General features: G+C 44.3%; 1 protein-coding gene across 1 annotated transcript; it reads right to left on the bottom strand.

Annotated features, from left to right (window-relative positions):
* Positions 1-2,111: 2,111 nt before the first annotated feature.
* On the bottom strand, positions 2,112-16,099 carry LOC133526884 (E3 ubiquitin-protein ligase RNF126-like). Its single transcript, XM_061863721.1, has 7 exons — positions 15,864-16,099; positions 15,176-15,310; positions 9,232-9,290; positions 8,546-8,688; positions 7,956-8,117; positions 6,931-7,110; positions 2,112-4,348 (listed from the first exon to the last, which is right to left on the bottom strand). Exons 1-7 carry the CDS (start codon positions 15,945-15,947, stop codon positions 4,122-4,124), a joined length of 990 nt encoding a protein of 329 aa, XP_061719705.1. The 5' UTR covers positions 15,948-16,099; the 3' UTR covers positions 2,112-4,121.
* Between the last annotated feature and the right edge of the window lie 270 nt (positions 16,100-16,369).

Raw genomic sequence — 16,369 nt, 5'->3', positions numbered from 1 at the left:
CATTTTAGATTCCATCAACTCTCAAATAGTCCTTACACCCTGGCGGGTGCTGCCTCTGCGTGCGTCCCATGACACGGGCAAGGGCAACATCCGCTAGGTGTACCCCTTACATTTCATTAAAGTGTCAAAAGGGCCTCTACGTGTTGGCTTCGGCTCCGCGCACGCCTCCCAAAGGTCCGGAACACCATTGTTCCGTGATGGGAAAGACATTTAATAATACAAGTAGTAATGAAAAGCGTTTCTCAAAATTATCAATTACAAGTGTAAAATCAAACTCAGTTTCGTCAATCACTCTATGAATGTTTACAAGCTTCAGGGTGGGTCAGTTTTTTTTTTACAATACGGGTGAATTCGTTACAAAATTATTATGTTATTGGTCATTTACTGGTTCTTTCCCAATTATAATAATTTCATAGGAATGAGTTTACTGTTTTTTTTTTTGGAGAATAAAAGCTAAATTTAAATAATATTACTGATTTTAACGAAGTGCATTCAAAACTTACACGTTTGAGATCATAAAAATGCAATATCTTCATTTATTTATTAATCGATTTTTACCAAAAACGCATATTACCAGTTTATAGAGACTCCTCATTATTTCGTGATAAGTCACAAGCTACAAGTATAAAGTACAGCTTTTGAGAAACGAAATTACTATTTTAGTATATAATATCTACTAGTGTTTGTCAACTTGTGAAACAACAACACTTGTGAAAACTCTTTTATCCCCGCTCTTGTAACAATTATACATTTACGTGAAACGGAAACTTGTAAAAAATATTGAAATACAAGCGTTACCATAGATACACACTTGTATTACAAGACTTGTAACGTACGTGAAATAGGCCCCAGGACGCACCCTACCTAACGGCCCTATTCTAATTTTAATATACGTCAAAAAATAGTTCTAGATACGATATGGATCGGATCTGTCAGTGTCAAAAGTGACGTTTCCTCAAACAAAAACGATTCATGTCGTATTCAGATCAAATTTTAGACGTACATTAAAATTAGAATTACATATCCAGACAAAGTATAATTTCCCTGAAACTACTGAAAAGTATCCTCAAACAGATTAAAAATAATATAACTAATGATACAGGTTCATAGAGATGTTAAAATCACGCTTTCACGCAGTTTACAGCGCCAATGACAATTTTTTATTGTCCGTGAGTACAAATTCAAAACTCAAATGTGTTTTTATCCTCCAACAAAGGCATTGGGGATGACTCACGGCTTATGCAATCGACATCGGATACATCAGAGCAGCCAAGGACCTTAAAAATATGTGAACATCATTGACATATATCTAAGGAGGAAGGGCCTTCGGTACAGCGGTGTCACGCAAACGAATTCGAGCCAATCGTGCAGTCTAACGCCACGACGCGATTGGTTGATGACTTCGCATCATACTCGTAATTGCGACCAATCAAATTAGATTGCACGATTGGCTCGAATTCGTGAGCGACACCGCTGAACTAGCGCCATTCTTAGTGCCCGTCCTTACATATATCTCAATGATGAACATGAACTCTTACTTTTTAGATTAGATTAGGTCCTTGGCCGGTCCGACATGTCCGAATGCGACTGTAAGGGCCCTTTCCCACTAAAAATCCAGTGTTTTGGGGTACGGTTTTCTGCAGGATCCCGTTTTAATAGTATGCATGCAGTATCCCACAAACAGAATGCTCATGTGAACATTACTATATTAGCACGTATACTACAAAAACGGGATCCTGCAGAAAACCATACCCACAAAAGGCTGGATTTTCAGTGGGAAAGAGCCCGAACTTTCGTACTCGGGTTAATGTAAAATGCACACTTTGTTGTGTGGAAGGCAATAAGGTGCTAGTGGCATAAAGATACTATTGGAAATCGACCGTATTGACATCCGACAAAGCGGCATTTCTTGCCTAATAATAGTGACAATGTCTCGCATTGTACAGCGAGCTGCAAAAGTACATACTCACTTTATAAATGAATTCCGATCATAGAGTGGGTATGCACTTTTACAGCTGTGTAAATTTTCATCACACTCGTTCGTAAAAAAATATTCCACACAGATATTTCCACATTAGGGAATAATTATTTATATTTTTTCTGTGGGTTCATTCATTGTGTCACTAAAATGTGACGAAAATAGGTTTTGGCCTTTTATGCGTCAAAACACAAATTAACATAAGACCATTTGTGATTTTTGTTGTAATTAGATTTGCTTAAAACTAGTATTTTCCTCGCAAGTGTGATGAAAAACATCGCCTGTATCACGGGCGATAGTGAAATATTACCTACTCGTTAACAATTTTGTCTATATCGCCCTTATGTATTAACGTTCGGCGTTCAAAATGTAAGAATATATTAATAAAAGATACCCCACAAGCTCTGTGGACTACATTCTAACCCCTCATTCATAAAAGTTTACAAGCCTCAATTTATTCAATTACTTATGTTTTATCTCCTTCTTACAGTCAAATAATTTAATTTCAGTACCATTTTGCACCTTATCTCTGTGGCAATAAATATGAAAGTCACTAGGGACCTTATACTATTTTCACTGCGACAAGGTACAGTCACGTCTAATAATATAGATACGAACAAAGTGCCAAAAATATGTATACACGATATTATTGCCCATATATTAAGGTAGGTAGTGTATACATATTTTGGTACTTCGTTCGTATCGATATATTCAGAACGTGACCGTACGAAATGTTACTGAAATAAAATTCCACAAGCCAAAATTACAGATAAGACACACGATCAATTGGTAACTGGGGCTTGTAGCTTGTTTATGAACAACGCCATAAGTGTCTGGCACTCAAGGCAATGCAAGTATACCCATAAATTTATTATACGCAACAAAGGCTTACAATTACATTTATTTACAAAATTTACACGAAAATAACGCATTAAACAATTTGTTACAGCTGAAAGTCTATACACAAAGATAATTTTGCAGTTCTGCAGCTATATAAGAAACGGAACTTTTTCAAAGTCCACTCTGTTACTAGGTATTTAAATAATAACTGTGTTAATAATATTACCTCTATGAAGAGGTAAACATAAGTTTCCGATCGCACAACGGTATTAAGGCAGATAATCATAGTCCAGCATTCGTTAATTTAAATAACTTTAATTTTAACTATGAATCTTCTTTCATTTAATCCTAAAGTACCAGCAGCGGAGCGGTCGACGTAGGCCTGCGCGACATTTGTACTTTACTATTCTTTTTAGACTTTACCTCCTTGAACATTCTACATGATTTTCAATCTTAAACAAGAAGGGAAAGCATTAAAAAATAAAAGAGCAGAGAGTTCTCAAGGAGAGCGGCTAAATAAATAAATAATCGTCAGTTCACAATTTTTAAGAAATCTCCATTATAATTACAAGACATATGCAAATGTTCTGTAATTATAATGTGTTTCTGTTGTATATCTAGAGTGATATTAAAATTAGCCCTAGCCCTAGTGAGCTGACGTTTGCAGACGTGTATTTAATAGATTGTACAAAGAAAACATAACATACGAAGCTTATGTTTTGTTTATCAAATCTTTTCTCGTAATTTTTTGGTTATCGGTCTAAGCAAAGGTTTCCAATTTAGGTTGGGCAAAAAACATTTTCATCTACAGGTCGCATTTTTTGATTTGAACCATGGGGATTCACGTGGGCCACAGCTCACAGAGCCACTAGTAATTCAAAGTAGTTGTCTAATTCAGGTTTTTGTGTGAATTTCTTATAGTGACCTACTGCCTGAGGGCACCGCTGGATAAGGCTCAGTTTGATAGTATGTTGCAGTTTGCCGGTATTAGGCTGAGTCCATCAGTGTTTCGTCGCGATTATAAAGCGTACGTTTCTTTTGCGAGATTTTTCGTTAGGAGGCTCGCCAAGTAAAACGTATAATGAGTTTCTAGTTTTTAATATTATTTCAACGATTACGATTACAACTTTAACCACTTTTTTCGATTCGCTTTCACCTCCGACTGGACGTCAGAACTCTCTACTCTCAAAATAAAGCGAATATTTAGTCGGGTCCGTCTCCCGAACGTACCAGGGGAGCATCACACGCGCACAGGTGTCTGGTCGCCGGCGGCTCGGCGCGGGCCGCGCGGCCGCGGCGGCCCCTAGTCGAAGTCGATGTCCATGTTGTACATGTTGTCGCGCGACGCGTCCGTGGCGGCGGAGTTGAGCGACGACGTGGAGGTGGAGTCCCCGCGCGGGCCGGCCCACAGCCCGCCGGCCGTGACGGACGCGTCGGACGACGACGACGAGTCCGCCGCCGCGTCCCACGCCGCGCCCGGCGCCCGGCGCCGCGCCAGCCGCCGCAGCCGCACCGTCGGCATGCCGCCCACTGTCCACAAACCACCCGCTTACTTACATACCGATAACAATTTAAGCGATAAGGCTCTACACGCATCGAGCCGAGTTTCAGTTGCGACCGCAACTCGTAGCTTAGTCGACCTTAACACGCCCGAGACACCATGATGCTTCGATCGTGGAATGCACGTTTCGGCGCTGGTCAACCGGCAAACTCACGTGTAAAGCTCGGCCGGGGCGGCGTTAGGCCGGCTCCCGTTCCGCACAGAGTTTCAGAGCGGCGAACGTCGACATATAAGGAAAGTAGCACGTAGCTTGCACAGCTCTATACACACCGAGTCGAGTTTCAGTCGCAACCGCAACTCGTAGCCTAGTCGCCCGAAACAACATGATGCTTCGGGCCGTGAAATGCACGCTCTAAGGGCGAGTTGCACCAATCACACTCAGCGGCGTAGCGTAAACTAATCTGCCCACTGGGTACTCACTCGTGGAGGGCCCACTTCGCCCACGTTTAGCTACGCCACTGACCTCACTTCACAGGCTGATCAACGTCACCCACTGGGTACTCACTCGTGGAGCTGGGCCGGGGCGGCGGCGCGGGCGGCTCGCGCTCGGCGCCGGGCTCGGCCGGGGGCTCCTCCGTGCGGGGTGCTGGGTACTCACTCGTGGAGCTGGGCCGGGGCGGCGGCGCGGGCGGCTCGCGCTCGGCGCCGGGCTCGGCCGGGGGCTCCTCCGTGCGGGGTGCTGGGTACTCACTCGTGGAGCTGGGCCGGGGCGGCGGCGCGGGCGGCTCGCGCTCGGCGCCGGGCTCGGCCGGGGGCTCCTCCGTGCGGGGTGCTGGGTACTCACTCGTGGAGCTGGGCCGGGGCGGCGGCGCGGGCGGCTCGCGCTCGGCGCCGGGCTCGGCCGGGGGCTCCTCCGTGCGGGGTGCTGGGTACTCACTCGTGGAGCTGGGCCGGGGCGGCGGCGCGGGCGGCTCGCGCTCGGCGCCGGGCTCGGCCGGGGGCTCCTCCGTGCGGGGTGCTGGGTACTCACTCGTGGAGCTGGGCCGGGGCGGCGGCGCGGGCGGCTCGCGCTCGGCGCCGGGCTCGGCCGGGGGCTCCTCCGTGCGGGGTGCTGGGTACTCACTCGTGGAGCTGGGCCGGGGCGGCGGCGCGGGCGGCTCGCGCTCGGCGCCGGGCTCGGCCGGGGGCTCCTCCGTGCGGGGTGCTGGGTACTCACTCGTGGAGCTGGGCCGGGGCGGCGGCGCGGGCGGCTCGCGCTCGGCGCCGGGCTCGGCCGGGGGCTCCTCCGTGCGGGGTGCTGGGTACTCACTCGTGGAGCTGGGCCGGGGCGGCGGCGCGGGCGGCTCGCGCTCGGCGCCGGGCTCGGCCGGGGGCTCCTCCGTGCGGGGTGCTGGGTACTCACTCGTGGAGCTGGGCCGGGGCGGCGGCGCGGGCGGCTCGCGCTCGGCGCCGGGCTCGGCCGGGGGCTCCTCCGTGCGGGGTGCTGGGTACTCACTCGTGGAGCTGGGCCGGGGCGGCGGCGCGGGCGGCTCGCGCTCGGCGCCGGGCTCGGCCGGGGGCTCCTCCGTGCGGGGTGCTGGGTACTCACTCGTGGAGCTGGGCCGGGGCGGCGGCGCGGGCGGCTCGCGCTCGGCGCCGGGCTCGGCCGGGGGCTCCTCCGTGCGGGGTGCTGGGTACTCACTCGTGGAGCTGGGCCGGGGCGGCGGCGCGGGCGGCTCGCGCTCGGCGCCGGGCTCGGCCGGGGGCTCCTCCGTGCGGGGTGCTGGGTACTCACTCGTGGAGCTGGGCCGGGGCGGCGGCGCGGGCGGCTCGCGCTCGGCGCCGGGCTCGGCCGGGGGCTCCTCCGTGCGGGGTGCTGGGTACTCACTCGTGGAGCTGGGCCGGGGCGGCGGCGCGGGCGGCTCGCGCTCGGCGCCGGGCTCGGCCGGGGGCTCCTCCGTGCGGGGTGCTGGGTACTCACTCGTGGAGCTGGGCCGGGGCGGCGGCGCGGGCGGCTCGCGCTCGGCGCCGGGCTCAGCCGGGGGCTCCTCCGTGCGGGGTGCTGGGTACTCACTCGTGGAGCTGGGCCGGGGCGGCGGCGCGGGCGGCTCGCGCTCGGCGCCGGGCTCAGCCGGGGGCTCCTCCGTGCGGGGTGCTGGGTACTCACTCGTGGAGCTGGGCCGGGGCGGCGGCGCGGGCGGCTCGCGCTCGGCGCCGGGCTCAGCCGGGGGCTCCTCCGTGCGGGGTGCTGGGTACTCACTCGTGGAGCTGGGCCGGGGCGGCGGCGCGGGCGGCTCGCGCTCGGCGCCGGGCTCGGCCGGGGGCTCCTCCGTGCGGGGTGCTGGGTACTCACTCGTGGAGCTGGGCCGGGGCGGCGGCGCGGGCGGCTCGCGCTCGGCGCCGGGCTCAGCCGGGGGCTCCTCCGTGCGGGGTGCTGGGTACTCACTCGTGGAGCTGGGCCGGGGCGGCGGCGCGGGCGGCTCGCGCTCGGCGCCGGGCTCAGCCGGGGGCTCCTCCGTGCGGGGTGCTGGGTACTCACTCGTGGAGCTGGGCCGGGGCGGCGGCGCGGGCGGCTCGCGCTCGGCGCCGGGCTCGGCCGGGGGCTCCTCCGTGCGGGGTGCTGGGTACTCACTCGTGGAGCTGGGCCGGGGCGGCGGCGCGGGCGGCTCGCGCTCGGCGCCGGGCTCGGCCGGGGGCTCCTCCGTGAGCAGCGAGCGCCGGCAGATGGGGCACGTGGCGTGCAGCTGCAGCCACGGCTCTATGCACGTCGAGTGGAATATGTGCTCGCACTGCAGCTTAGACACCATCTCGCCTGGAAACAACACGGCATCATTTCAACAAATGTACTAATTATGAAACAGCAGACATCGTGTCAGCAGACCCAGTAATCGATCCGACAAAATCGTAGTAACTATTATACCATAAACAAAGTAATAATTACACGAAATCATTCCCACACCGAAAACCCCGATGATAATAGACGGGTCCACACAGAGCGAGCATACGCGCAATTTCCTCGCGCACAAAACGGCCAGTGTAGACGACCGGCCAATAAGTTACCGCAGCGCAGTTAATCTACCACTGTGTCAATAAACATACTCCTGATTTGACGGTTTTAGAACACATTTTGACCGTTGACGACCGGTTTGGCCTAGTGGGTAGCGACCCTGCCTACGAAGCTGATGGTCCCGGGTTCAAATCCTGGTAAGGGCATTTATTCGTGTGATGAGCATGGATATTTGTTCCTGAGTCATGGGTGTTTTCATCATACATATTTATATATTATATATATCGTTGTCTAAGTACCCTCAACACAAGCCTTATTGAGCTTACTGTGGGACTTAGTCAATTTGTGTAATAATGTCCTATAATATTTATTTATTTATTTATTTGCCACGACTTGCTATGTTGTATTCTAATTTTGGAGATTTTTTCTCTAACATATCGAAGATATCGGATGTATCAGCAAATTAAAAAGTACCAGGCATACAAATGTAATAAAGAATCTCACTCTACTGGTAGTTCTCCCAACACACTGAACAAGATGTATTTACCGTGGCTTGTTCTTCCATGACTGACCACACTGAGGTAAATAGCAGCGATCCCCCTTGACAATGATAAAAGTACCAGGCACACATAAATCACCAAGAGACTCACCCATCTGGAAGTTCTCCCAACACACTGAACATGATGTGTTGGCTGCGGCCTGTTCTTCTGTGACGGCCTCACTGGGTATGGCGGCGATTTGTTCCCGAGGCAGCGGCGGAGGCCCCGCGTTCTCGAGCTGTCCTAGTAACTGTGTCACCACCGCGTCTAAACCTGGGAAATGAAAATTATCATAATGTTTTAAGAAAACTGAACATGGTCATCGTAACTTAGAGGGCGTGCCATGCGAGGGGGAGCAACACAGTATTATTTTATTCGCACAAAATATCAATGTCAAATTTCAGTTTGGCACAAGACCCTCTAAAGCAAAGAACAATTGAGAACTGTAGAGGGTAGCACCTGCATTGGCGTAAAATGATAATTTAAAGTTTAAGCTGTTTATTTAGACCACAGTGTGGCATACACTTGACACGAACAGTCCGTACCTATGTGGACAATGTAATGATGTGGTCCTGTTGTGACGTCACCAGAGCTCCCGAGCTCATATAGGGTGATTTTGTTGAAATTTGTTAAGTAACCTACATATTCACCCCATAAGAGTACGGTCATACAATAAAATCACTATCAATTTTTTAACTCACCCTCGCCGCCGAAGACGTAGTCGCCGGGCGCGCCGACGAGCACGAACGGCGCGCCGGCGGTGACGGCGGCGCCGCCGAGCGGGCCGCTGCCGCTGATGGAGTACACCAGCTGTTCCAGGAGGGTCTCCGGCCGCCCGCCGCCGCTGCAACAACATAATGAGAATAAGGGTCTATTGCACCAAACCGTTTTTTTACAGTCAAAGCGTTCAAAACATTTAAGTAAGTAAGTAAGTAAATATTCTTTATTGCACCAACAATTATACATTTTACATACATGTAAAACTACAAATGAATTTTAAAGGAAAATAGAACCAGGTAACAACAGGCGGTCTTATCGCTAAAAAGCGATCTCTCATCATCATCATTCATCATTTAATTGTATGGGAATTTTTAAAGTTATCATGCCGAGTGACTTTGATAGGTCCGCTAATTTTGGTTGCTGCACTTGCCCAAAAAATTCGTAAAATGCGTCCATAATTGGCGAAATCGCTACAAAAGCGATTGCTTGGGTTTGCGGAAGGCTCCCTTACTGCTCGCGTGAAATAGATTTACAGGGCGCATGCAGTGCAGGCACTATAGCGCATTTGCCAGATTTGGACGCACCTATATATCATTTACACTCATCGCTGAACAATAAATCTCAATTAAATTATTTTTAATTTAGTTTTTATGTCTGTAACGCTTACCGGTGTCGCCCTCCTGACATAAGAAACGCCAAGTCGCTCAGCATCGGGTGGCTGGCACTCTGGAAATACAGCATACGAGAATATTAGTAACATATACATGTTTATATTCACTTTTTCAACTCTAATACAGTCAAAAGGTGGCCTTGTGTACCCCTCCACGAAAAAGAACAACCACATTAAGCTTGGGTTCAATGTCTCGTGGAGGAAAGAATTCAAAGACGTGCAGAGAACAGGACGTGCAGGCAATAATGAAAGCATGTATCCAAAAAAAAGTTACTTGTGAAATCTGTACGTGGCTCAAGACACAGTCGGTGAAGTAAGAACGCTAAGCATAAAGAATTACTCGCACAGTGGCATTGACCGCCGGCATTATGGGCAGGACAGCTATATAATTAGGTACGCGTATGCGATAGAGATAGGAAATGGCACTTTGAAATAAAGTGTGAAAGTTGCCCAAGAATGGTTTCTTTTTCTGAAATCTGCGGCGCACTTAATGGTGTTATTGTAACTCTAATTAATTACTTCCATTTTTTTTCCTTTGTTTTTGTCTTTGTCTCTCAACGCCCGGGAGTATGCTGCGAACGCTACTTTTGATTAATGTTAAATCAATATATTCCTAATCAATAGCTAAACGCAGCCGTTGGGCTCCAATAACAGCGCTCCTCATATACACGGTGCCCGTGAGCATTGCGAGATTTTAACAGTATATTCCTGATCATATTTAAGGTGGATATCTACGGATGTCCTGCCGACTAGCCACCAAAAGATGGCGTGATTGTGCACAATTTGCGGATTATCAATATTTTTTCCAAAACCCAAACATTTTCCTAAGACGTGTTGATACTTGCGTAAACAATAAAAAATATTACGTCTAAATCGAAACATATTTAAACTCAACAGTGTCAGATTTCATCAAACATCTCTGAAAACTGGATAATAGTGCAATTTCTTGTATTCACGCACACTACCATATCTCCTAAAATGTCCTATAAACTTTTATGGAATTCGCCTAATTTTAGAAAGTCACTTACAAAAAAAAACATATGTTATTGTTACTTAGTGCAAAACGCCTTTTTGATAAGGTCCGACCGAGAACGTTTTTCTTGTCTCGGCCGAGAACGATACCGAGACCGAGATTCAATGGGATTCTCGGTCGAGCCCGAGACCGAGACCGAAAATTTATAAAATATAAGAAAAATCACGAATATTGCACTAACAAAATTTTAATTATCAAAAACGACGATTTATCTGAATAAAAAGTTATTATAATTAATTCGTACTGTAGAATAACAATAATCAACATAAAACAGTTCTACATTGTAACCCAAAGAACGTAATTTTTCAGCGTTATGGCCCGTTAAATTGTGATAACACTCGTTGTTTAACTGGCTAGCATTGCCAAAACGTTGTTCGCTGGCCACATAAGCCACATTAAATGAAAATCAACCCATGACCCAACAACTCGCCGCGATTTTTGTCAAAATTGCATAGAACAGCATCCGCCAAGTTCGCACGAAATTATGTCCAATATTCCACAACAGTAATCTGCCACAGGTATCGTCTTGTTCCTACCTACTGCTTTGCTTTTTCCCTTAAACACAAATATAATTAATATCAAACTAATCAGTAACATCTTTCACTCATATCAAGTTAAATTAAGTTACCAATGATAACTCATTACATATTCTCGGTCTCGGCAAGAATCTCGGCCCATTTTGGCCGAGAACCGAGACCAAGATCTCGTCTCGATTTTTGGCCGAGAATGCCGATACCCAGACCGAAATCTCGGGCGAACCTTACTTTTTGATGGCGATGTTGCCACTATGGGACCTAGTCCTAATATCCTTATCGATAGGTGTCAAAAAGTGACAAGTAACACACAAAAACAAATACATACAAAAATAAGCAAAAAAAAAATTTGTTTTGTGAAATTGACCTAAACTCATGTAACATTTTTTACAACATTCCTTCTTTTGGCCTCAGAAATGCTTGGTTAAAATATCTCTGATTCCTCGTGGGCACCTTGTATTGTATCGCATCTAATTAGAACACCTAAATTTAAAACCATTTTTGTACTGATAAGAGATGTAACAGATATATTCATCGTCAGACATAATCCATGAAGATGTTTAGTCATGCATTATTGTATTGACAACACAATTCAAATAGATACATTGTACGTATGTGTAATACATACAACAGAATAGTAGAACAACAAACGTATCAGTTAATCAGTGACGTAGCCGTGATGCGAAATGATAAGCAAAAGCCAAGGTCGCGACAATAATTCCGTTTACGCCGTAGGTTTGTGGTGTGTCTTATACAATTTTAGTCTGTCTTCTGTCGTAGTTGTTGCTTTTACAGTGGCCATCAGATATATCGGAGCGGCCGAGGTGCTCACAAATATCTGAACACGCCTGTATTAACAAGAAGTTAGAGTGCATGTTCATATATTTTTGAGCACCTCGGCCACTCCTATATATGTGATGGCGAAAGTACTAGTTGTATTAAACACGCTTATCTGACCATCGGGCGGCGGCGCAAACTGAAAGTTTTTAGAATAGAGAAAACTGCAATAAATAAGTAATAAAGCCATCACTATTCATATTACGGCGCGCTTTAACTCTTTGTACGTGGTGCAAATTTTCATTAGGATATAATCACCCTGAAACGCACACGCTAACGCTAAAACCCTTTATGTAAGGCGATTTTGGGTCTTGAGCTTTCAAGACAGACCGCGGGCCAGGCGAAAATTTCGTCAGTCATCGCATCACAGGCGATAACTCGTACAGTGTCGTGTACGTCAACTGCCGCTCTGTTAGTGGATTGAAGATCGACAGCCACAACACGTTAATTATTCATAGACTTTGTATGACGGCAATGAAAGAAACAAAAAATGTTTGTAAATTTTGGGATTGGGACACTTTATCTCCTATTTGGATACTAAGTAAAAATAACAAAAAATTCCAAATAAAAAAGTGTAGCCGTAAAAGTGCATGGCGACTTTATCAATGAATTTAACTTTCAATAAAATAGCCCATATATGAGTATGTATCTGCATTATGTACGCATATATATCTTTGTCATGTCACGTGTTCCATTGTAGCATAGACTTCCAAGCCGATTTTGATGAATGAGGTGTCGATTGATTTTATAACGCTTACTCATCCATCCTCTCAAACTGTCTCATACATTGTGTAGACAACTAATAGACAATACTTGACGCTATGTCAAGGGTAATGAAACTAATGAATATTTAAGAACTTACCTACCAATCATTCTCGAACAATGCAAATCATATTAAAATCAATAACAGGAGTTTACCCTATTATGGGTAATTCTCGTTAGATAAGTCCAATGAAGTAGTTGCGAACGTCGTACAACCTTCATTGCATAGTAGTAGGTTCACAGTGGCTAAGTTAGTTTCTGAGAACGATGGAATAGTGGGTATAACCCACACACAGAACCGCTACTGTTTTTTTTACAATGTACTCAATTTAGTTTTAGTTTTTTTTTTTTTGAATCAAAAGAAGATTACAAAAAGCCTTAAACTACTAATCTGCCAAACTGCAGTACAATTTGTTGGCAGAAAAAAAAAAACTAAATCTACCCTCCATCAACTAGTAGGTATTGTAAATATTAATAACTATAGCCGCTTTTGCATACGTATGTATTTTGAAACCTTGGTATGTTAAAACTTAAACTTCAGAGTGGTTATCACATACTGTTATTGATCACAGGTCATTGTATTATGTAATTCAAGCTAACATTAACATTGAAAATTATAATAACTGCTAAGTTTAAGCTAGTTATTGGTTTAGTTTAGTCGCTGTAGAACCCTTGTCAATAAATGATTTTACACATATAAGCAAAACAAGCCTGTCCATAGACCCACCACAGAACATTCCCACAGAAATTGTCGTAGTAATCTTAACTTTTTTAAATATACGTGATGCTAATGACGTTTTTAATATGGAAAGGCTCCACACCGGGTCTGGGTTAAAGTGCAATAATAATAAATAATCTTTTTTCTCATTGATAAATCTTATTGCAAAAAGATAAGGTCGACTTTCGAACAATTAGGTCCATATTAACATGAGTCAGTCAAGTTATTCGCGTAACAGAGCGGCCGCTGCCCTCTCAAGGTCGCGTGTCCGTGACCAATATGTGGGCCCCATGTGTCAAACTACAATGCTCACCCATTCGGAGTGTCGTTCCGGACTTACGAAATCTAATTTTGAATACATCTATACAAAATGTGGGACATATCAAAAAGTCTAAAAAAATATTTTGTCTAAACCCTAACGTTAACTAGATTGTTTATGAGAATTATGAGTTTGACTTCAGTTTGTGAATAAAGTAAAATATATGGAACAGCTAGTTCTAGATCAAATAAATGTAATGAATTTTTCTCCATTGCTTAATTTTAATTTAGTTTGAGAGTTTCAATTTATTCTTCTTTCAATTAGAATATTTATGTCACTTATATGAATTATTTGGGATATAAATTTGTTGACAGCGGGGACAAATGGGAATGATTTATATGCAGTTTACAGCTTATTATACAGTTGAGTTCATAAATATATAAACAGTTTTTTACCTTAATCCATTGCTATAAGGTAAAAAAATTTACACATAATTATGAACTCTACTGTATAAACGGCATCAAAAGGTGCTTCATAAACTCTTTGCATTTTTAGGAATTTTCCACAAGCCTAATTCTTATTTCACTTTGCACTAGTTAGCTCATTGTCTGAACATAACATTTTAAAGAAACTTGACATATTTCATACACACAAGTGAGCCAAATTACTAGAAAATTGGGATTACTAAAAGTTAGAGCAGATCTGCATATTATATGTAGAATGTTTTGGGATGTCGTAAATATATACTAAAATACTAACTTCAAATAAAATTCTACTGTTATCTGGAACTTAGCCATTTATAAAGAGATTGAAGTGCAATAATGTAAGCGGACATAGTAAATTAGGACATGGAATGATCATTTATACCCCAATTTTAGTGCCAGATTACTGGGTATACCCGACCATCGAAGTGCTGGATTATAGAGATTTCACTGTAGTATGAACTTGACAGACAAGAATTTGGTTAAAATAACTGTTCTCAAATTGTTTTATCCATTTGTGAGCTATTATGTTAACTTCACGTATGCCACAATGTGGATCCATGTATGGGGAAACTATTTGAAAAAAATACTTGCTACACACACTAAGTTAAAAATTGTATACAAATCCAGTTCCTTCAGAAATTACAAAACTATTCAATGTGGCACAGAAAATGCAAACATGCATATGTATGATAGATAAGGAACTGCTGTTAGGTATTTATTTTTTGTTACTGATAACAAAAAGCATGGACCTGTTATAATGTGAAATGTTGTGGGTAAATTGGCAAGTGTAGGTATGTTTATATTTTCATGATTATAATGACTGTCATTTAATACAAACATTGTTTTTTTAATAAAAACATATTTCTAGAAAATACTTGGAATTCATGTGTCAATTAATTTCTTGTTTGAGAGCATAGAATTTATCAGATTTTAAAGGCCACATAAGAGTAGAAATCCTAATTTAATTTTTATAATAAGAATAATAACCCTATGATACTGTTTAAGAATAGGATTATCTGTTTGTAATAACTGTATTGCGAGGTAGTAATGTCTATATTTAGATTACTATCTCAGAACTCTGTGTAGTCAGAAGCAACCCTAGGGTGGTGCAACACGCCGCACTGCCGAATTTGGCAGTTCAGAAAGAATTGAGCACCTGACAGTTGAAACAAAATCAATACCTGCACCACTTAAAGAAATTGCTAGGGCCACCTCTGTGTACTAGTTATGTTTGCTTAATCTTAATTGCTAAGTTTACCTTGTAGACTTTGAGAAAGTCCTGCAAGGAAAATAATCAGTAATATTTGGTCATACTTGATGTGTATCATCTGAATCATCTAAATTGCTCATGTCTGCATCACTGAAGTCATCTCCGGAGAGTGCCGATCCCTCCGTCTCACTCTCAAGCTGTTCAATGAACCCACTCGCACAATACGGACATCTGTAATCCTGGAAAGCAAGATAGTTTTGTTGAAATAACAAAAAAGAAAACAGTAGCAGTTACCATAAACAACATTTACATTATTTTCGTTTTAATTCCATTCTGTCCAATATAATCCTATAACATTAAAAAAGAAAGCAGTAGCAGTTACCATGAACAACATTTACATTATTTTCGTTTTAATTCCATTCCGTCCAATATTAAGGTTTTAATTTAGCAGTTCTAATATGAAGAAATGTTCTGAATTTCCTTCTTTATCCATAAATAGTTTTTATTGAGTATTGACATTTTCATCATGATGTAATTTTTCCAATAATTATGATAACGATCGTGATAACTCAGGGCCTATAGAGACCAGTGGCTTAGTTTGTCTCAGCAGATGCAGGGATCTGCCAAGGATTTGCAGACGTTACTCATACAACCAAGTAGACTTTACCGACATAATAACAATCGGATATTCGTTCAATATGACCTTGGCCGGTACTGCTATAAGCCCCGGATGAGGCGGTGTGAATTTAGAACAAAATACAATGGTAAAAATAACTTTACTATTGATTTTACCTGCAAAACATCCTCAAATTCTATGTTACACCTGTGGCAAAAGAAGCGAGCGGGAGGTCTCCGCTCCACCACAGCGTCAGCCATTCCCTGGTTTGGTTCGCAGCTTTACAACCAGATAATAAACGATTTAATTGTATATCCTAGGACTGTGCTTTCAAATAATGAACAAAAATTTATCAATCGCCATTTTTCTGAGACATGCACAGTCCAACTTTTTTTGAATTGATGAAAAGTGATGGACTATAGAGGTTGGCTGAATATAGGCAAGAACATGATGTAAAAAAAAGTCATTTAATGTTCTGTGATGGCGCTATTGAGACATACGTAATTTGTATAAGAGTAAAAGAGAAAAATGATACATGTTGAAAAATATGCACTACTTTTTCATTTGCTTACATAATGCTTACATTTCTGGTCTATGGTGGTATAATCAAGAAAAATGTGATGATAAATATAAATAATTTGGTCAAGCATATATAAATAAAATGTCTCTCCTTGGAACGGTT

This window comes from Cydia pomonella, chromosome 17 (assembly GCF_033807575.1).
Source record: "Cydia pomonella isolate Wapato2018A chromosome 17, ilCydPomo1, whole genome shotgun sequence".
Taxonomy (NCBI): Eukaryota; Metazoa; Arthropoda; class Insecta; order Lepidoptera; family Tortricidae; genus Cydia; species Cydia pomonella.
This window is presented reverse-complemented; position numbering and strand designations above follow the sequence as displayed.

Coding starts and splice junctions, on each gene's coding strand:
- LOC133526884 (XM_061863721.1), bottom strand. CDS start 15,947: ATGGCTGACGCTGTGGTGGAGCGGAGACCTCCCGCTCGCTTCTTTTGC. Junction 9,291..15,175: donor ATTCAGATGATACACATCAA/GTATGACCAAAT, acceptor CTGTATTTCCAG/AGTGCCAGCCACCCGATGCT. Junction 4,349..6,930: donor GCCCCGGCCCAGCTCCACGA/GTGAGTACCCAG, acceptor GTTTGTGGACAG/TGGGCGGCATGCCGACGGTG.